The sequence below is a fragment of the Eptatretus burgeri genome, chromosome 17, assembly GCF_056783735.1.
Source record: "Eptatretus burgeri isolate ZD-2024b chromosome 17, Ebu_testis_v1, whole genome shotgun sequence".
Taxonomy (NCBI): Eukaryota; Metazoa; Chordata; class Myxini; order Myxiniformes; family Myxinidae; genus Eptatretus; species Eptatretus burgeri.
The window spans coordinates 15,592,864-15,616,000 of NC_140977.1; the positions used below are offsets into that span (position 1 = coordinate 15,592,864).

The 23,137-nt window shown below is 46.5% G+C and overlaps 1 protein-coding gene across 1 annotated transcript in view; it reads left to right on the forward strand.

The window, feature by feature from the left end:
* The first annotated feature begins 6,928 nt into the window (after positions 1-6,928).
* LOC147009389 (uncharacterized) overlaps positions 6,929-23,137 on the forward strand; it is a 105,064-nt gene continuing 88,855 nt past the window's right edge. The window contains exons 1-2 of the mRNA XM_085861185.1: positions 6,929-7,074; positions 22,520-22,658. Coding sequence (XP_085717311.1) covers positions 6,955-7,074; positions 22,520-22,658 — 259 coding nt within the window. The 5' untranslated portion in view covers positions 6,929-6,954. The remainder of the gene's footprint in view (positions 7,075-22,519; positions 22,659-23,137) is intronic.

The following is a 23,137-nucleotide window of genomic DNA, read 5'->3' on the forward strand; positions in this document are numbered from 1 at the left end:
GCGGATTCGCGCCCGCCGGCGTGCGAACGGCCACGTAACTCGAATCGCGGCACGTCGCCCACCGGACGGACAATCCAGTCGTGACCCTCTCAGACTAACGCCGGGAACTAGTCACGGGTGGACCTTTCGGTCTCACCGCGATCGAGCCAATCGGCCCCCGCGTGGGATAGGGTTGCTCGCCAAATTCGACCTACCTAAGTACCCACACGGAGGGTAGACCGGGCGATCGCACCTCGCCGCAGGTCGACTGACACGGGCCACTTTGCGACCCTGCTCCGTACTATCGGATAACCGAGCGGTGTTATTCGTCGGCCTCGACGGTTCGATTAATTATCGGGCATTTCAGCCCACGACCAACCCTTTACGTGAAGTAAGATGGAGATTCAATAAGAGAAAAGACGAAGCGAAGCGGGAAAACAGTTCAACATAAAGCACATTTATTCGCGATGAACGGAAAGCACACATATACAATTCCACCAAAAGCACATGTAAAAGAAGGAGACAATGCAATTTTACACAAAAAGTAAATGTAAAAGAGAAGACACAATGCAGAGCTATCCGACTACCGAGCACACGGCAACACTTATACAATTCTACTTCACAGACGGCGCCGACAACACATACCCAAAACCAAGAAAAAGAACACCCTCAAGGATGAGGCGGGCCTGGGGCCGAGACCGGGTCGGGCCTACCCATCTGATGATGAGGCGCGAAGTGGCGATGGTGCCCCAACTCCGCGGGCCTCGCGGACATTGTCTGGTAGGGGGTGGGAAAAGGGGCCCCCTTTGTCGCACTATCTCAGCGCGGGGGGAAACAGGAGGGGGTTGCTGATGCTCGGGGGAAGGAGGATTTTTATTCTGTCTCGGGTCCCGCGACGAGCGTCTCCACCTCGACCAGGTCGCGCCGTCGGCCTCCCGCCTTCAGCTCCCGGCACCGACGCGAGCACCCCCTCGTCCGTCTTCGCCGCCGCCACCTCTCCACAGCTCCGCCGACAACTCGTTCCCTTGGTCTCCCACTTCCTTCCAACCGACTCTCTTGAACTCCGAACTCTACGTTCCAACGCACCACACACTTTTACTGACGAACGCAGCCGCTTATATAAGCCCCGTGGCTTTGCTCTTTGACCCCCTGCCTTCGACCTTTCACCTCTCTAACTGGCTCCCTATTGGACCGAGGAAAAGTGGGCGTGAACGCTTTTTGATCCATGAATTTGCATATAGCATCCTCACTCCAACGCCCTGGAGGCGGGGCCAAATCGCCCACGCTCTCCGATAGGACGGAACAAAAGTGGGCGTGAGTCGTTTTTGATCCGTTTTTCTGCGGGAAGTCTGTGATGTTTTTGTACACACTGTTCGGTGCGCGCCCTGCACGAGTCCAGCATTGGTGCCCACAAGCGGCGCAAGAACGGTGGCGATGCGACGGTTGCGAGGTGTGACGGTAAAGGTCGTGGCTGTTGTGGTGAAGCGGCGTTGTGGTTGGTGGTTGTTGTGTGATGACTGTTGAGACGTGGTTGGTGGTGGTAGAAATGGTGGCTGGTCCAAAATAAAGATAGTAAAAGAAAAACGGCTATCCTGAAGAGTCGCAGCCCGAGTGAATGACATGTATTCCCACTAGACAACGGGTTTGGGCCTAACTACACATATACTTACGGAGATATCTCACCTAAGGGACCTGAATGGTGGTGTGCGAATTCCGTCAACCACAACAGTATTACAAGTGGCAGCACTGTTAAACCTGTGTGACATTTGGTGTGTGCAGCACCCCACAGATAAATCATTTTCTTCCACTAGTATCAGGGTTGGTGATATTTCGCAATCCCGGCTGGACAGATTTTACTTATCTCACCATTGGTGCAGGAATGCAAGTTGCTTCGCTATAACATTTGCATATTTTGGAGATTATAATCTGGCCTGGATGAAGCATTCCCCAGCTGAGGCAAGGCATGGCACTGGGTTTTGGCATCTCAACAATGTCTTAGTCAAGATGAGGCTTCGTAAAGAAAACTTTAGTAACTTTTGGCAAGCCTGGAGGGAGAGAAAAGGAGATTTTTGTTCACTTGGACTCTAATGGGAAGTTAGGAAAACACAGCTGAAATTGTTATGTCAGGAAGACTCAGAAATTGACCAAAGCGATTGGAGTAGAAATTGCGAAGTTCAAAGAGGAGTTGTTGCATCTTGAGTGTCGTTTGACAACGCTCGCCCCTGCTGAATTGTTCACTTTTGAGGAAAAGAAGAGCACCCTCAAAGCATGTAGTCGTATGAAGGCACGAGGAGCATTTGTTCGCCCTCAGTTGCAGTTTCTTATTGAGGACGAATATGCCCTGAGTTATGTCAAAGCCTTGGAAAGGCGCAAAGGTCGACTTATGACAATATCCAGTGTTCTGGCAGAAGATGGCTCCTTGCTCAATGACCCTGAGCGTGTTCATTAACTAATTCGAGGTTTTTATGCGCAACTCTACTCAGGTAAGAAGGTGGATGCGAATGCTTGTGCCACTTTGTGGAACGGCCTCCCTAAAGCGACTCCAGAATATAGAGAGCGACGAGAAGCTCCATTTTCTCTGGAAGAATTAACAATTGCTCTGCATAGCCTGTCGTTGGATAAGTCCCCTGGAGTGGATGGCTTGTCTTGTGAATTTTACACCAAAGTATGGGATTTTATTGGACTTGACTACCTCAGTGTAGCTCAGGAAGCATGTGATACAGGCCAAATGCCACCGTCTTGGAGGTGAGCAACCTTGGCTTTGATTCCCAAGGAGGGCGTCTTGAGAGAAATAAGGAACTATCAACCACTGTCTCTGTTGTGTGTGGACTACAAACTCATGGCAAAAAAGTTATCAAATCGTCTGGGACCGGTGTTGCCAAAATTAGTTAGTCCTGACCAGTCATACTCCATGCCTGGCAGAACAATATATGACAACATATCCCGGTCAGAGATGTCATACAGTGTGCAGACAAGACTCAGACTCAACTTGGATTCCATTTCTTGAATCAAGAGAAAGCTTTTCAGCAAATGAAGCATGATTACCTCTTTGAGACCCTGCTGGCTTTTGCGTTGGGGAGGAGATACGTCGGCATGATCCAGACGTTGTACATGTCGGCAGAATGCCGAGTTAAAGTCAATGCTGACCGCCTTTCCATTTGAAAGAGGAATAACACAAGGATGTTCCTTGTCCGGCCAACTCTATTCCCTGTGCATTGAACCATTCCTTTGTTTGATGAGGCGAAGGCTAACTGGCATTGTTGTACCAAACAACAGGCTCTCCCTCATACTTTCTGCATACGCAGACGACGTCCTTGTTTTTGCCAGCAGTGCAAGGGACATGCAAGCCATTTATGATCGTCAGTGCATCTACTCAACAGCATCATCTGCGACAATAAATTCGAGGAAAAATCCTGGGCTTCTGATTGGGCCAATGCAGATCACAGAGTTCCCAAAACCTTTTCAGGAATTGACATGAGGTCACAATGAGCAAAAATACTTGGGGGTGAATTTATTCACTTCAAGTGGGTGCTCACCACTTGTCAACTGGAACACTTTAGGGGGCAAGATCGAAGCAAAGTTGAGAGACTGGAGTGGGCTGCTGAAAGTCCTGTCACTGAAAGGGAAAACACTCCTCATTAAACAATTTATCATTCCAAAGATGATGTTCAACATCTCTTGCAGAATCATTCCAGAGGAGTTTCTGGTTGAGATGCAGAGGAAGTTTTTAGACTACATTTGGAATGGCAAATACTGAGTTTCCTTGGGCATTTTTAGCTTGCCCTTGGATGAAGGTGAACAGTCTTTTCCCTGCCTTCGAAGCCACTACCACACATCCAGGCTGAAGACCATTCAACGCTTCCTGTATGTGAATCCTGCACTGCAATGGTGTTCACTGGCATCACACTTTTTCAGCAAAGCATTAAATCTTGAGTATGAAAGAAATATTTTTTTTCCATGACTTCACGCAACATGTCAAGTTCGACATTGCCTCTGTTTTATCAAGAAATTCTGAGGGCTTGACATGTTGCCGACATGAAAAGAACAGATCCTTCTCCAAACAAAGACCTGTTTGAAAAAAAACTCTTTCTCAACAATCTTCTGCAAGGTCCAACCCTGGCTTCATGCTCGTTAAGACGGAAGCTTTTGACTGGCAATACATCCACAGTGGGAGATCTTCTGAATGATCAGAAGAGAGGCCTTCTCCCATCAGAGGAACTCACAGAGAAAAGGGCCAACAGACAATTAAAATACCCTCAAGGATACTCCAAGAGGTTAAAATGTCTTTGCCTCCTGATTGTTTGGCATACCCAGAGAATCCCAATGAGGATGACGGAACTTTACAGATGTCCAGCAGCAACTTCATGGAACTTAAAATCGAATCACGACATTGCGAGCACCCTCAGCCATCACCTACAGACAGCTTGGATTGGACCCCTGATGCAGATAAAATGTCCTTCTGTGGGCTGTCAAGGAAGAACATACACCTGCTGTTCCTGAATTCACTCCACTCCACCACATTTGTGTTTCTGGGTTCACTTCTCACCAACATTCTTCATCATCGGACACCCGGTTCAGAAGCAGAGAAAGTCACGAGGTCTTCTCGTCAACTTTATTTTAACTTGTGTGAAGATGGCAATATGAAACACAAGGAAGGAAAAAATAGAGAGAAATGTTCTGGAACACAGTGCTATGGGCCTGAAAGGCTTGATAGGCTCACACATCGTCTCAGAATAAAAGGCGGCAGAATATGGTAACAGTAACAATGTTCAAAATTTCAAGGAACGTTGGAGCATAAACGAAGCACTTTGTAGTATCTCTCCACAAGATACTTTGTAGTATCTCTCCACAAGATACTTTGTAGTATCTCTCTACAAGATACTTTGTAGTATCTCTCCACAAGGTACTTTGTAGTATCTCTCCTCAAGGCACTTTGTAGTATCTCTCCTCAAGGCACTTTGTAGTATCTCTCAACAAGGTACTTTGTAGTATCTCTCCACAAGGTACTTTGTAGTATCTCTCCTCAAGGCACTTTGTAGTATCTCTCCTCAAGGCACTTTGTAGTATCTCTCCACAAGGTACTTTGTAGTATCTCTCCACAAGATACTTTGTAGTATCTCTCTACAAGATACTTTGTAGTATCTCTCCACAAGGTACTTTGTAGTATCTCTCCTCAAGGCACTTTGTAGTATCTCTCCTCAAGGCACTTTGTAGTATCTCTCCACAAGGTACTTTGTAGTATCTCTCCACAAGGTACTTTGTAGTATCTCTCCACAAGGTACTTTGTAGTATCTCTCCACAAGGCACTTTGTAGTATCTCTCCTCAAGGCACTTTGTAGTATCTCTCCTCAAGGCACTTTGTAGTATCTCTCCACAAGGTACTTTGTAGTATCTCTCCTCAAAGCACTTTGTAGTATCTCTCCACAAGGTACTTTGTAGTATCTCTCCTCAAGGCACTTTGTAGTATCTCTCCACAAGGTACTTTGTAGTATCTCTCCTCAAAGCACTTTGTAGTATCTCTCCACAAGGTACTTTGTACTATCTCTCCTCAAGGCACTTTGTAGTATCTCTCCACAAGGCACTTTGTAGTATCTCTCCACAAGGCACTTTGTAGTATCTCTCCACAAGGCACTTTGTAGTATCTCTCCACAAGGTACTTTGTAGTATCTCTCCACAAGGCACTTTGTAGTATCTCTCCACAAGATACTTTGTAGTATCTCTCCACAAGGTACTTTGTAGTATCTCTCCTCAAAGCACTTTGTAGTATCTCTCCACAAGGTACTTTGTAGTATCTCTCCTCAAAGCACTTTGTAGTATCTCTCCACAAGGTACTTTGTACTATCTCTCCTCAAGGCACTTTGTAGTATCTCTCCACAAGGCACTTTGTAGTATCTCTCCACATGGTACTTTGTAGTATCTCTCCACAAGGTACTTTGTAGTATCTCTCCACAAGGTACTTTGTAGTATCTCTCCACAAGGCACTTTGTAGTATCTCTCCACAAGGTACTTTGTAGTATCTCTCCACAAGGCACTTTGTAGTATCTCTCCACAAGATACTTTGTAGTATCTCTCCACAAGGTACTTTGTAGTATCTCTCCTCAAAGCACTTTGTAGTATCTCTCCTCAAAGCACTTTGTACTATCTCTCCACAAGGTACTTTGTACTATCTCTCCACAAGGTACTTTGTACTATCTCTCCACAAGGTACTTTGTAGTATCTCTCCACAAGGCACTTTGTCGTATCTCTCCTCAAGGCACTTTGTAGTATCTCTCCTCAAGGCACTTTGTAGTATCTCTCCTCAAGGTACTTTGTACTATCTCTCCACAAGGTACTTTGTACTATCTCTCCACAAGGTACTTTGTAGTATCTCTCCACAAGGCACTTTGTCGTATCTCTCCTCAAGGCACTTTGTAGTATCTCTCCTCAAGGCACTTTGTAGTATCTCTCCACAAGGCACTTTGTAGTATCTCTCCATAAGGCACTTTGTATTCTCTCTCCACAAGGGACTTTGTTCTAATTCATGCAAATGTGTTATTTTGGTAATTTGATTTTTCTTCCCCTCCCTTTCTCTTAAAATGTTCCACTTTACCTGCTGCAGTCCTAACCGTGTTCTCGCAGGGATGAGGAGAGTGAGCCACATTAAATAGAATTGTGGTAATGCGAACAAAAGTACTACTACTACTACTACTACTACTACTACTACTACTACTACTACTACTACTACTACTACTACTACTACTACTACTACTACTACTACTACTACTACTACTACTACTACTACTACTATTACTACTTCCTTTCTGTGGCGACCCTTAAATTACCAAGGGGGTGTATCTTCTCACTTGGCTTGTCGAACCTTCATTTTCCTCGTTTTTTGCACCGTAAGATGTTTTTGTGTAGAATTATTTTAATAAGATTCACGGCTGATTATACACGTTAGTGGGGATGAGATAACGATGGAGAGGGATTCGGGACATGTCAGGTGTAAAAGGGTTCGCAAAGAAGAAGAAGAAGAAGAAGTGTCGAGTGTGTACGAAGTGTGGATCCGTGTTCCCGGAAATCGCGCAGAGAACGAAGCATTTCCTGAAGCGAGTTGTGAGTCGAGGAAGTTTTGTGTTGTGAACATTTTTAGTTTTTAAACATTTTTGTGAGTAACACTAAACTAGTGTTACAGATTATAACTGGTTTCTTCGCTAAATGTCAGCGATTACCAAGGGTAACCACGTGACGTGACCCGCGATGTTCATGTTTTTCGGACCGTTAAGTGACCAGTTGAGGCCCTGTCGTCATATTAAAAAATACACAACTTGGTGTCTGCGTGTCTGTGGTCGATGTGTTCGGAGGTTAATTATCAAATCTTAACCAAACTCGTCAGGAGGACGAATCGTGTGAGAAGGTAAAGGGTGGATCTACTTTATTTACCTCACACCCTCACACACTTATCCTCACTCCCACTTCCACCCCCACCCTCATTCCCACCCTCTTCCTCATCCCCATCCTCCTCACTTCCTCCACCCATCTCCCCCCCCCACCCACACCTTAAAACTTTTTTTTAAGGTTAAAACCACTTTCTGCTTGCTGTAAATCCACTGCTGTCTTGAACTTATTCGTCATCACCCCCTGATTCATTACCTTTATCACCCCCCCACGCCCCCCTCCCGCCGCTTCTCATTTGAAGTCGTTATAAATTGTGAGGGCCTTATGTCGAGCGCAAGGGCCACCAGTTGGCATGTGTTTTTTTTTTAATGTTCATTGTCCAACCATACATTCAATAGTTTTTCCATGTTTCTTTCAATGTATGGATCTCTGCGACTTAATGATGCTACTTTGGAGGCAATATTTCCACCAGAACTGACACTCGCCCTAATTTTATCGTTACATTGATAAATGTGACGAATAGTAGACTCATCGACGTTGTAATCTTTCACCAACACAGTAACACGTGCACCACTCTCGTCGAGGTAATATTTTCACTTTTTCTGCTAATGTCATCACTTTCCTTACTTTTTAAAATCTGCTCTTCATCAGATGCACCACTTGATGGATGTTTTGGACCCATGATTAAATATACAGAATACTAAGTTTTATCACAATAAAATACCACACCTCACCAACTGCAAAGCAGCCAGAAGATGATGTGGTGGTGAGGCAGATGCTGGAAGATGTAGAATGTAGATTTTCAAATCGTTATACTTTGCGGCGATACAGCACAATTTAATATAACATTATGTTAAATGAAGGAAAATATTGTTACGTTTGAGGGGGGGGGTATGCATTCAAAGGGTAATTAGGATGTTTAATTAGGTATGCCATGCTGTTCGAGTTTACCAGGATCTCGATGTAATAAGTAGCAATTCAGTGGTGATAAGTTGTCTAGTAAATGTTCATTTCTTCAAGGGGGGAAATGATAATTGTCACGTAATTAGATAGGGACACTGGATAGGGTAAGTGTGTCTGCGTAAACCCCTTTTGGTATTCTCTGGAGACTGGCCGTGACGTCACAGGACAGTGCAGCGGATGGCTCTGCCCCGTGATCACGATTGGCAGAAGGCGACGGCGGTGGGCCAATAAACGGCTCGATTCGAAGTGACGAGGACAGGAGGATAAAAAGGTTCTGTTCGGGGTCGAAAAGGAAGAGGAAGAAGATTACAACCAAAAGATCGTGTTTTTTTTGGTGTAGAGGCTGTTGCGCGGGGAGCATCCTTGTTGTTGTGCTGATTCGATCGTGTTCTTGATCGTGTCTTGGAGCCTTGCTGAGCCTCGTGCCTCACCTTGGTTGGCTCTGGGGTTCTGCTGACTCGGAGTACGGGGTCGAACGCCGGGCGGACCTGCCTCCCTCTCCTGCTCGCAACTTGGCGCCAGAACTGGTTCCCTGGCGGCTGTGAGCGGACTTGGGCCAAGACCAGGAGGTCGACAGCACCACGGTTTCTCCTGCCCCCCTGACGAGAGCAAGGCCAGCTCGTCCGACGCCGATCCAGGGACAGTTGCGTCCACACCACGGTCCAGCCTGACCACCAGAAATAGCTACGGTGTGTGTGTGTGTGTGTGTGTGTGTGTGTGTGTGTGTGTGTGTGTGTGTGTGTGTGTGTGTGTGTGTGTGTGTGTGTGTGTGTGTGTGTGTGTGTGTGTGTGTGTGTGTGTGTGTGTGCTTGGCGCCTTGGAAGGTTTGAGATCTCTATATTCATTGGAATTGTCTGTGTTTTTCCCCACGCCCGATCCCACACCATCCCGTCGAATCGCCCCGGATCCCTCTTCTTGCCGAGTCTTGTTATTTCTGGTAATAATAAAAACAAATAAACATCATCAACTCAGTGAAAAGCGACTCGTGCCACCTTCCTCGTCCCGTTTGCGGTAGAGCGATTAGAACCGCCATGTTTTGGGTTATAAACAAATAAACCGCCTCCATCGTTTCGGCTCATTCTACGTTGGCGGGACTGTTCAAGTCCCGTGGACGTCACAATATTGTTCTCCAAGCATTGAAAGTGATGAAAAAAAGCATGAAAACTTCAGGAGTTTGAGATGGGAGTTAATTTTTTTTCTGTGACCATGGAGGGAGAGAAAGGGTGTCCAAAAGGAAAGCGGGGGCGTTCCCTGTCAAGCGTACACATTTTTCAGCGAAATTTTGACACATCGTCTCGATTCCACTCTTTTTTTTTTTGTGCAAGTGTTTGTATCCACGGTAAAGCATTATGTGTCAATTTTCAGACCATTTTAGGCCCCCTCCCCAAATTTGGGCGCCCCCGGTTGACCCACAATCTTCCAGTGGCCATATAACAGGTTGTAGTGGTCCGATTTGGATGATCTTGGTATCAAAATGCTCGTAAAAGCGAGGTCTTTCAAATCGCTTAAAATAAAATCACTCCGAAACAGTAATTCAAAAAGTTATAGTTTGGGGCGCCCTTTGACCTTGGGCCCTGCCCCCCAGCCAAAGCGATGATCCCGAATTATTTATTTATTTATTTATTTTTTTTAATTTTTTTTTTTTTGTGAGAATACCCCCTTCATATACTCCAACACCTCAGCGTAAATTAAAACGGGATCTCAAAGGGTTCAAGTATGATGATGGTTTTATTCTTTGGGGTCCACATATCACTAATTCTTGATTCGACATTGGGCGACGTTTGCCGTCATCATTCCAATGACGTCACCTGCTGTCAGGCGACTTTATGTCTGATATTGTCAATCATCATCTCTGGACTATTATATATTTATATATATATATATATATATATATATATATATATATATATATATTGTGAGAAAAACCATGTTCTCACCAAATTAGTGTCCCACCCACCGCGTCATGTGACCTTTTTCAGGCTCCCAGGGATTGGTTGGCTCGTCGGACATGGTGGACGGACCGCGTGAGAGCTGGGGCGCCATTGCTGGCAACAGACGTGTCTCTAAGATCGCGAGTGGAAAAATATATCGAGCGCTCCAAATTACATGTTTTAAAAGCGATTTTCAAGACAGTCACGCTGATCGGTGATAGATCCGTCTAAAAGGATTGAGTTAAATCAGGACGAGTGTGATCGTTATTCCCGGCTATCGTCGAGCAGAGCTGTGAGTTGTCGACCTGTTTTTGGAACTCTATTGTTGCCAAGAATTCTGGCAGGTTTTTGTGCTGTGTAATCTATTCTGTTACCAGCCATTTTTGAGATTGAGCCAATAAAATATTGTTATGGCTGTGCAAATTCGCATTACACCATAAAGGGTCCTCAGGTGAGATATATTGGTAAGTTCATGTGTAGTTAGCCCAAATCCCTTGTGTAGAGGGAATATATGTGATCCATTCGGGCTGCGATTCTTCAGTTTGTCGTTTTTCTTTTGCTGTCGTTAATTTGGTGCAAGAACAACAATGAACATCGCCACAACCAACATCTCAACGATCACGCCATTCACTACACGACGCCAGCAATCACGCCATTCACACCACGACGCCACCTTCCACAACTACGCTACCACATCTTCGCCACTCGCCATTCAACGAGCACCGTGCGGTCACGATCTCTGCGGGACGGATGAAAGAAGCGGAGTGGCAGCTTAAATATCTTCCGCCCAAAACGCCCACTCTTTGGCATAGGGGAGGTGCGATTTGAGCCAGAGGTCAAAGGTGAAAAAGGTGGGGGCCTGATTTTGGGGGAATAATTCCCTGGCCCCGAGCCAAAACTGACTTTCCTCGTACCCCGCACGGCGCGGGGAGGGGGGGAACGAGAGGGCACGCCCCTTTTTGGGAAGCTTCCAGAAGGGAGGTGGAGCCAGAAACGGGGCGGAGCGAAGGGCAGAGCCCCACCCTACAAAAGCAGAGAGTTGTTGGAGAGTCCTTGCTCTTGGTTCGTTCGGTCGATTGTCGAGAGTCGTGGGCATGAAGCTCGAGGAGAACGCCGTTCCCTTGTCCCTGGAGGAGAATTGTCGAGAGTTGTGGAGAGTCGCTGCTTGAGGTTCTGTTCGTTCGTTCGGGTTGGGCGGACGACACGTGCAGGTGTGAGGCACGAGCCCAGTGGACCACGCCGGAGGAACTCAGAGTTGCGGTCGCCAAGGGCTGGACGACGTGCTCAGGGAAGTCGCGACTTCCTTTTCTTTTGGGGTTTTTTGTAAATGTCTGTGGGTGGCGCCAGTCTTGAAAAGTAGAATTGTTATAAGTGTTGCCGTGTAAATCATATTCGGTTGTAGATCTGCTTGCTTTTATTGTGTTTTCTTGCTAGACTGTAATATACGTGCCTTCCGTGGTTCCGTAATAAATGTGCTGGTCCAATTATTCCCCGTTTCGCTGCATCCTTTCCTTTGTTTGAATCTCCATCTTGCATCACGTAAGGGATTAATAGTGGGTTTAAAACACCCGGTAACTAATCTGTACCGTCAAGGTTGACGATAACTCCGCTCGGTTATCCCTGTAGTACGGAACGAGCCGCTTAAGCGGTTCGTGTCCGGGGTCGAACTGTGGCGTGGTAAAACTCCTTGGTACGCTATCCGCGCGGGTACTTAGGTAAATCGGCGATCGGACCCTATTTCGCGCGGGTCGAATGCGGACTGACTTGTGGTGAGGTTAAACCCCCACCCGTGACTGGCTCCTGGCGGTAGTTCCTGGAGGGTCACGACTGAATTGCACGTCGGTGGGCAAAGCGGCCGCTATTGGTTGCACGCGGTCGTTCGCACGCCGGCGGGGCGCGAATTCGCAAAACTATCGTGCCTACCCCTAGAGGCCGATTTGAAACACATTGGTGTGTTTAGTTGTTCTCTTTGTCCACACGTGGACTGCTTGAAGCTCGGACATAACGTCAGTATTCCGTGCTGGAAGATATTAACAGCCGGGATCGCGACAAATGGGTGGCTCGTCCGGGATTCATTCAAGTAAGAGACATTCGAACTGAGACAAATTCAACACAGATGGTCGCTAGCTTCCTTCATCTGATCATCGTCCCCTCACCTGCGGACGCCATGTTGGAGGAACCTTCTCGCCAGCGGACGCCATGTTGGAGGAACCTTCTCGCCAGCGGACGCCATGTTGGAGGAACCTTCTCGCCAGCGGACGCCATGTTGGAGGAACCTTCTCGCCAGCGGACGCCATGTTGGAGGAACCTTCTCGCCAGCGGACGCCATGTTGGAGGAACCTTCTCGCCAGCGGACGCCATGTTGGAGGAACCTTCTCGCCAGCGGACGCCATGTTGGAGGAACCTTCTCACCATAGGACGATATTTGTGTTTACGCCCGTCATCGGCCAACAATAAAAATAAAAAAAAACGTGAGTTATTTGTTCGTTGCATTTTCCCATTGGCAATTTGATGTGCGGTGGTGATATTGGGTATTTTGTGTCGTATTTCCCCAACAGAGCGTTGTGTGCGAATTACGTGTTTCACCCCAATGTTGTTTGCCTCCCCTGTGTGAATTGCCCCGTCCCATGTGGTGAAAGATATTGCTGAAATATTTCGACCCAGCCTCCTTTTAGACTTAGTGTTTTGTGCCCTTGTCTTATGATAACTCGTAGCCAAACCATGTCGGCTGGAGACACGAGAGATCAACCTTATCATGTTGACAGTCACGTGGGTGTCGATGTGAGTGACGCAATGAGTCTTGACCTGGTCACTGAACCCGATTATGTTAGGGAGCGATCCCATCATGACGAAATGCAGGCGTTCGACATTCTGGTCTGGGCTGACCCCGGTTCAACAACTCGACATGTATAAGTTGGGAGAGTTACAGGGCAGAGGCTGAGCGACTTGGGGAGCGTGCTGCAGAGATAGCTGAAAGAGCAGAGGCTGAACTCGTCAGAGCATGAGTGGCGAATGTTGACTGAACGACAGCGGGCAGATGTGTCTGCTGCATCAGTCCTGGAAATTGTTCATGTTCGTTTGCCGGACTGGACGGGAGACACGAAGCCAGAAACGTATCTGGAGATGGTGGAGAAATTGTTGACTTCCGGTGGTATTGATGAGAGCTTGTGGGTCGGCCATCTTGTTAGCCATCTATCTGAAAAGGCGAGGGAGGTATATGCGAGGATGGCAACCGAGGACGTAAATGAATATCAGAAGTTGAAGGCCGAGATTTTGAACTCCTATGCGGTGTCCGCATGTATTTATAGGCGTAATTTTTTCAGTCGGACTCATCAGTCCAGTCAAATTTATGAGGAACATTCGTGGGTCTTGTTGGAACAGCTGCAGAGATGGTTCGAGAGGAGCAGCGTTGTTACCTCCAGCGGTTGCGGAACTCCTGGTGCGTTACCGTATCGATCAACAGCTTCCGCAGGACTTAGCGTTGTTTCTTGTCGATAAAGACACTGTTTCCTTGTCAGACTGCGTCAAGCTTATTGATAAACATGTTTTGGCATGCAAAATGTTGCAAGTCATGCAGTCGCATTGTCAGACTGAGGATTCTGCGATCAAGACCACCCCCCCCCGTCTGCCCAGAAGCTGGATCGAGGGGAAGGGTTCCCCGATGCCCTCCACTGGTGGCGGTCGCGAGCTGCAGGCCAGGGCACGGCCCTGGTGCGATTTCTGCAAACGCGTGGGGCATGGTGAAGACCGCTGTTTCTCCAACCCAGCTAGTCCGGCCTATCGAGGAAACCCGGTTGTTACATCGGAGGCAGGTCAGTGGAGGTCATCAACTGGGCCCTCGTGCATGACTGTGGCATCGGTGACGGGTCACTGCCACCCAGGCTAATACCATTCATCCTCTGCATCAAGATTATTCAGGGACAGCCTTAGTGGGTGGCCCTGATTCGGTGGTGAAGTTTAAGGCCAATACCTTCGGGATACTGGGGCAACGCTGTGTGTTCTCTGGGTGGGGGGGGGGGGTAGGGGGGGTAGTTCCGGCCTCTCTGATGCATTATACCGGCGAGTATATCGCCCTTCAGGGCATTAACCAGGTTCCTGGCTCGTATCCCCTTGCTCTCATCGAGGTCCGGAGTGACATTTTTACGGGTCCGATGACCTGTGCGGTGGTACCCTACTACCCGGTACCATCCTTGTTGATTGGCAATGATGCAATGGCCAGGGAGGAGTTATTGTCTCTGACCTGTGGGGTGGTCACTATATCCCAGAGCAAAGAGGCGGAGAGACTGGCGGAGTCAGACATATCTTCACTCTGGCCCGAGGAGCATCGCGCCTCGACTCCAGCCTCCGCCGATGACGTTGCTTCGACTGAAGTCCACCCGAGCCTCCAGTCAGGCCAACCTCAGGGACCGTTCCCGTCTGACACGGGGACCCCAGCTACTTGTTCGCCGGTCGGCGAATCCGGTAAGGAGAATCGGTCCTCCGAGGCGGGTAGCAACCCCAGTTCTGTACCTGAGGTTTATCCCGCATTGTCTGCGGTAACCAGTCTAGTGGAGGATCAGCACTTCGATCCCACCCTTGCCACCCTCTGGGAAATGGGAGAAGGCTCCAGGCCTGGACGGACAGGCTACTATGTGAATGGTGCTGGTGTGCTGATGCATAAATATTCCCCCAATAACATGTCCTCCACCCAGACGTGGAAGGTACGACACCGAGTTGTCGTACCAGGGAGGCATAGTCAGTCAGTCATGCAATTGGCCCATGGCAATATTTCCTCGTGTCATGTCGGAGCGACCCAAGGAGCGGAAGTACAGTACCGTGGAGAAGGAGCTCCTCGCTATCAGGGCGGCAATCCAGGTATTCGCTGTCGACATTGGCCATGGGCCCCATCACCATCTACAGTGACCACCACCTGCTCGGTTGGCTCAGCTAAGCCAAAACCTCCAACCAGCGAACTCTGCGCTGGGCGCTTCTCTCAGAATATGACCTCATGGTCAAACGCGTGAAAGGAGTGGAGAACAGACTAGCTGACCTCCTTCGTCGCCATCTAATAGACAAGGAGCACCAAAGTTAAGTTTAGTTCCCCTTGTCTCTCTATTGTGGTGCGGGCGATGGTTAAATATGGTGGGGTAGATATTAATGTGGTGTTGTGTGTTTAATATTGTGTTGTGGATGAACATTGTTATTGTACAAGAATGTTAACAATCACCGCCATCATATTGCCCTGTGATTTGCAACTAGTACAATAACTGGTTTCAAAACGCCGTCTATCCGACGGGTTTTATTTTAGGTGGGGAGGACTGTGAGAAAAACCATGTTCTCACCAAATTTAGTGTCCCACCCACCCCTTCACATGACCTTTTTCAGGCTCCCAGGGATTGGTTGGCTAGTCGGACGTGGTGGACGGACCGCGTGAGAGCTGGGGCGCTATTGCTGGCAACAGACGTGGCTCTAAGATCGCGAGTGGAAAAATATATCGAGCGCTCCAAATCGCATGTTTTAAAAGCGATTTTCAAGACTCTCGACAGCACAGTCGCGCTGATCGGTGATAGCTCCATCTAAAAGGATTGAGTTAAATCGGGACGAGTGTGATCGTTATTCCCGGCTATCATCGAACGGAGCTGTGAGTTGTCGACTTGTTTTTGGAACTCCATTGTTGCCAAGAGTTCTGGCAGGTTTTTGTGCTGTGTAATCCATTATGTTGCCAGCCATTTTTGAGATCGAGCCAATAAAATATCGTGCCTACCCCGAGAGGCTGATTTGAAACTCATTGGTGTGTTTAGTTGTTCTTTGTCCACACGTGCAATGCTTGAAGCTCGGACATAACGTCAGTATTCCGTGCTGGAAGATATTAACAGCCGGGATAGCGACAATATATATATGTGGAGACCACGGTGTCCGTGCTGATTGAGATCGAGCGCTGTCCACACGTATGGTCTTGGAAGAAAAGAGCTTTAAATCACACCAAACATGTATACATGGATAGATATAGAGAAACAGAATACCCACAGTAGTCCAGCTCAATCTAACTCTGCGAGCTTGGCACTCTGGCTTGCCTTGTATACTATTTGCCCTGCCCCTTGTGGGACCATCTAGTTTCAAGATTGGCCCAGCTCCCATCACTGTTTTCTATTGAGACTTTGTTTCCCAAAGATCAATTTCCTCCAAGGTGGAAAAGCCATTGTGCTGATTTCCTCCCTTTGGGCTCTCAAAGCCATCTGGTTTGGTCATTATCCGGCCAGGGCATCAGGAAGACGGCTTACTTCTTAAGAGCCTTTGCATTCCTTTCCTTATTCTACTCTTTGGAAAGTGGAAGCAGCTGTTGTGCGGTATCAAATGGCACTGATTTACGATCGGGCTTCCTTCGGCTCAAGGCTTGTTTATGACCGAGTTTCCCTTGGCTCAAGGTTTATTTACGATCGGGCTTCTCTGGGCTCAAGGTTCACAGGCTTATTTACGATCAGGTTTCTCTTGGCTCAAGGTTTTTACAAGGGCAATAAAAAGCCAGATGCTCAGCTGTGTCACAAAGAAAGAGGCTCAGCTGTGTCACAAAAAGAGTTCTGCTTTGGCTATTAACACAGCCAAGAACTGCAGCTGTTAAGAGTACTCTATAATGAATGCTTTTGGCTCTTTCTTTGACTTTTGATTTTTTAAAAAGTAATTCTGCTAACAAATGGCTATTCTCAGCTTGGGAGATATACAATCGCTCCTCTTGTTACTTTGGAACATTTGTGTTAAAGAAACAAACAGTTACATAATAAATTTGAAAGACGGAGCATCCATGGACCGGTTGGACGGCAGGCAGGATTCTTTTCAACAGGTGGTCCACTCTTATGGTCAGCTCCAAGTTGGCCCATGCTGTCACGGAGGCTCCTCCTGCACCTTCTAACCTTATAGAAAAGCCCCCTCTCTACCCCCCCCCCAACCGGCCCACCAACACCCCACCCCTCTGTAGAATAGTGGATACATTTCAATGATTATGACTTAGGCATAGGTCCTGAGGAAGCAAAGTTACTTTCCAAAAGCGGCTCTCACAAAGTTACTTTAGGCACAAAAGGATATACAGTAGACTAGGCGTAAGTCGGCAGCGTGTAACTCGTCACTTTGCCTAAGTCGGCAGCGTCAAAAAGTCCCGAATTTATGTTAAATCCCTTTGAATAAAGGGTCATCCCTCTCTAAGTCGTCAGATGTTGTCCGTTCCCGCGTAATGGAAACTCAAGTAAATTACCACTCCTAACTCATCACACGGAACTGCTGCCTCGTGAGAAGCCCGATTTCATGGAATCGTGATGCTCGCTCATTGGTTTACACCGTCAGTGATAGGCTATTTATAACTGCGTACACATGTTGATGGCACTGCAGGCACGACAATGGCGACTAAGCGTAAGCTTACAACTAAAACCTACCAAGAAAAATACGACATTATCCAGTTTTGCGAGGCAAACCCACTGATGAAGAAAACAGCCATAGCTGAGAAGTTGGACATGAAACGGCAGACATTGAACGATATCTTGAAGAATAAGGGCAAGATATTTGGACAAGTGGAGAAGATCACGAGGCCGGTGGTAAGTGTGAAATGTGTGTCCTTTGAAGATGTCAATGACACGCTCATCATCTGGTTTCGGCAAATGTCGGCTCAGCCAAATATTCGGTTGGACGGTGAAATGTTGCTGCTGAAGGCACGTCAATTCGCTGCGGACCTCAGACATGATGATGCCGAGACCTTGCCGATGCACTGGATAGACAGATTCAAAGTGAGGTGGGGAATCGGCAAGGTCGAAGTGCGGCGAATCAGGCAGCGTGGATTCGCCGATACTGTCTGGATGTGATGCGCCGATACTGTCTTTTCGTGGAGGATTGCCCAGACAACATCATGGAATACAATGACCGGTTTGAGTCCTTTCTCATGCACCAGATATCCAAGAGTTTGAGGCAGTCAAGCATAACGGATTACTTCGCGAAGGAGTAAAGGATCAATCGAGCTTTGTGTTGAAGTCCGATCATGGTTTTATATTGGCTTGTTTTGTACATTACCGCACTCACTCACACGTAGGCATTGAGTGGTAATCATCACCACGATGACTGTGTCATGTAATTTGTCACCATACCATCACCGATGGTATACGAGTTGTCTTACAGTTGTTCATTATCTTTACTTTTGATAAACCGATTCATGAATTCCATCTTTGCTTGATCACTTTCCAACTCACCAATGAACCCCCACCTACGCCCCGAGGATTGTGTTTTGCTTTTGGTACAATAGCTGGCTCTCACACATGTGTCTAGGCCACGCGCGACTTCATCCTTCACCCCACAGTCATCATGAATGTTCGCATATGCGCAAGTCGTCACATTTCTAAGTCGTCACTTTTTTCTCGGTCCCGATGATGACAACTTGCGCCTAGTCTACTGTATGTATGTATGTATGTATATATATATATATATATATATATATATATATATATATATATATATATATATATATATATATATATATATCTAACAAGGGTTCGTTACGAACAGCAAGTCAGAGTATTTTTGGCTAACTATTGTTCTTTATGAACAACAGGAAAAATACATATTTGGCTAACTATTGTTCTTTATGAACGACAAGTAAGAATATATTTGGCTAACTGCAAGCCAGAGTACAAAATCCCAGTATTTGCCAACAAGGCAATGGTTATATAGTATTTCTTCCCATGCCCTCCATTGGCGCAAGCAATTCGAGACACTCATCCAATGTGAGATTGAGCAGTGGGTCAACAGTCCCATTAAGTTCACAGTATATTTCAGGTTCTATGGGTTGGGGAGAGAAAGAGAAGTGAATTATCGGGGAGGGTAGAGAAGGTGGAGGCGCTGGCAGCGGCTTGACCACGGCAATCACAGCAGGCCTTCCCAGGTCCGTCTTCGTTTTTGTTGTCTTCTTTGCTGCAGAGCAACATCGTCTCACGCACTCCCTAATTAGACTTTTAATACAAGCGATGACAACGATCACAGCTATGAAGATCATGAGCCCGATGAACAACCAATGGATTATCCAGGCTCCCCAACTGCCAAATATTCCCATCAACCAAGATCCCATTGACCATCCCTTGTTAAAATTATGGTATTTTGCACCTTCGGCTTTTATTTTGTTGGCCAAATTATCTATTTCTTCTAAATTATCTGGGATATATGTGCAGCACTCTGCCCCTATGACCGAACAAGTCCCTGCCTTCTCTGCCAGCAGCATATCCAGGGCGATACGGTTTTGCATAACGGTTGTCCATATAGCTACCAGCTTGGCACTTGTTTTGTGAAATCCTTCGCTAGTGGTGTTAGCCAGTTTCTCCAATGATGGTGCCAAATTGATAATTTACCTTGCACTTTTGCCCGCTCCATAAAAGGGGAATGCAATCATGAAAAACCTCTCAACTTCTGAAATGGCTCTTTTCGATCTGGCCTGTGGCATAAATGGCGATTGGTCAGTGATCCGAATCCGGGGTAGTACAAATCCCAAATAGCACGACCATGTCCATCCCACGGTAGCCATGAGTACGCCTTATATCCACACACAAAATGTATACCATTCAGGGGTGCCTGTGGTTCGACGAGGTTATTTTCTTCTCTATTTACAGGTATGGTTGTCCCATTTATTCGTCCTTCAATGGTGACAGCCTCATTACCATGTCTTGCATAATGTCGGCATGTTGATTCTCCTAAGTGGGGTCCCCTGCCCTGTCTTCTAACGAGGCAAATTAGTCCAATTTGTTTGTGCACGAGTTGAAAGTGTGGAGGGTACTTTTCTAATCCTTCCCCCTTCTTCAATCCGTCGAAGTTTGTTATTTTTATTGCTCTCGCCGGGCCCTGTATCACGACTTTCCGCTCAATAGTTCTGTATTCAGGGTAATACCAATGCTCAAAGCTCGTACAATTGTATACCCCCTCTTCCCAGTTACTCCTTATTTCCGCTATTCTTTCTTTCACTAATGCTGGTGTCTGCTCTACTCTAGTTAAAATTGGCCTATCTTGCCTATGGACTAACTACCCACACATGTCCTCCCCCTGGAGTGGAACTGCATACAAGGGTAATCCGTGTTTTGAGGACTGTGGGAGCATACCCAACATTCCCTTTTGTTCATTGTCCTAGCGTACTGTAGGGATAGTGCCAAGTCGGTGTTCCGTGGATGTTCGGTCAATTCTTTATGTGGGGTTATTTCTCGTCTCTTTCTTTTACCACCCCTTAAGTCTCCCTGATCGAATCCCTTACTCCCTTTTCCCATTATTGTAGTTCTCACATTATTAGCGATTCCTTCATCACCATTACAGTCGGCATTGCGAATTACCCATATGCCAACGAGTGCGTAAAGAATCGCGGTCGTGGTAAGATAGGTGTTGTTCATGTTGTCCCTGTCTCCGCTGGTATTGCAAGCTTACAATGTGTGGCGTGTATCCAGGCTGTCTTACCTTCACACTTTACCTCAGTCGGAGTGGTCAGCAGTACCTGAAATGGTCCTTTCCACCGAGGTTCCAAGGCTGTTTTCCTTATGAAGTGTTTTATCAGTACGTAGTCTCCTGGCTGGAAGGCGTGGTACAGCTCTTCCACTGGTTCGGGTAGGGCCTCTTTTACCCTTGTGTGTATCGCCCTTGCGATCCTGCAGAGCTGTTTACAAAATGTCAGCAAGTTCTCGTCCATCATTGTAATATTCAGCTTATCCATGTTTGTGGGGGCAGTCACGGGCAGCCGCATCGGCCTTCCCATTCGTATTTCATGAGGGGATAACCCTGTTTTCTGGTTTACTGTTGATCGCATATCGCTAACAAATCATCTTTCCGTAGAACCAAAATCTGCTACAGGTAGAACCTACACAAGCAGTAAAATAGAAACACAGCTGTCAAATAAAACATTGGTTGGAAAAAAATCTTGACTCTAATATGCGAGGAAAAACTCTTACTCATACTCGTATCGCTTCCAGTTCCGGCATGTGCATGTGCAAAATTTATGTACAATATACTGATGTAGTGTATTGGAAATCTTGTGTTCAAATATTGTGCGATGTATTATGTGTCCAGCACCCGAGTCCCCGAAAAATAAAACCATCATCACACTTTAACCCATTGAGATCCCATTTACATTTATGCCCTGGTGTTGGAGTATATGAAGGGGTATTCTCACACGAAAAAAAATCGGGACCATCGGTTTGGCTGGGGAGCGGGGGCCAAGGTCAAAGGGTGCCCCAAACTTTAACTTTTTGAATTACTGTTTCGGAGTGATTTTACTTTACGCGATTCGAAAGATCTCACTTTTACGAGCATTTTGATACCAAGATCACCCAAATCCGACCACAACAACCTGTGATATGGCCTCTGGAAGATTGTGGGGCAGCCGGTGGCGCCCAAATTTGGGGGGCCCCTAAAATTGGCCCCGATGGGCCCACAGGTCTAAAAGTTGGTATTTTGAGTTTTTTCACCCAAGTGAATAAATGACCAACATATGTGGAGCAAATGAGGTATTAGTGTCGGGAGGGTGTGTACACTTAACATGGAATGCCCCAGCGCAGATACATGAAATCGTGGATGGTGAACAAGAATGGCGAGGGTTGACTGTACTCACAATGGGGAATAAGATATGTTGATGATGTCATCAGTGCCTTCATTATGATGTCATAATTCGACAAGTACACTTGATCTGATCAGTATGAAAAAAATAATTCCCTGCAACTGTTTGTCCGATGGACACAATTTTTTCAGAATATGAGCGGTTCCTCCTGTGGAATTTTTTTTTTTCATTATAATTATGTCATAGGTCATGTGGAGCAGGTGCCATCTTGGAAAAATCTACCAAAAAAGTTGCACCTCCATATCTCTGAAACCGTTGACAACGTTGGGTAAGTATTCTATGAATATCATCTTGTTATAAAACTGCTGAACAGGCTCAGATTTTACATCAATATCAAAACATTTGTCCATTTTATATGTAACCAAATCAAAATTTACAGCAACATGGAATACAATTATAGGATTGTCTGAAGAACCTGCAACATGTAAATTTATTTTTGGGGGTGTCAAAAGGTGCGCATTTGTTTGTGGTGAACGTTTGAGGTGCTTTTACTGATATGGGCAAAGGATAAGTTCTCAAGTACAGAGATAGTTCACATGTTGGTACTGTGAGGGATCACGGTTCTCAGGGTGGAGCAAACATCAGCAAGAGTCGTATGATTACTGCTGATGTGAAGGTTCACCCACCATGTACTGTACGCTCAAGTTGACTGAAGGATTCCTTTCTTGTGCAGCCGGAATCGGAACGGCCGACTGTGCTTGGGTGTGAAATGAAGGTTGAGGAGCTGGAAGGATTTCCTGAGATTCTGCAGATAAAAATAGAGGATGTGAACTCATTTGGTCTGGAAGAGGAGCAAAGCGACCAGCTGAATGGTGAGTTGTATGATCTTCACATCTGATGGGATCTTTGTTTGTTTAGTGCCAAATGTTTTATTTTTGTGCACATGAGAGAGCCTCGTGAAATACCAACAGCAGAACGGAAAGGGGGAAACAACAACAGAATGGAAGGACACATCAGGGTGAACAAGCCTCACACAAGTTGAATGAAACATCAGATGAAGAGGAAGGGGAAAGTGGGGATGAAACAGAAAAGTAGCAAAACGACCAGCTAAAATGAAAAGAGGTGAGGGAGAAGGGGAAAAATCACAATGATCTGGAACAAGGGATTGCTTTGGAATGCAATCCCATTTTCCAAATGATATTTTCCAGAATTGAAGGACATGTTCCAAATCTTTTAGCAGCTTGTGATTCCATCATTGGCTGAAGAGAGGGAATAGGCTGCTAGTTTTCTCTCTGAAGGATGCAACAGTAGAGGGTGGAGTCATCAGCAAACAAATAATGAGGATTTTCCA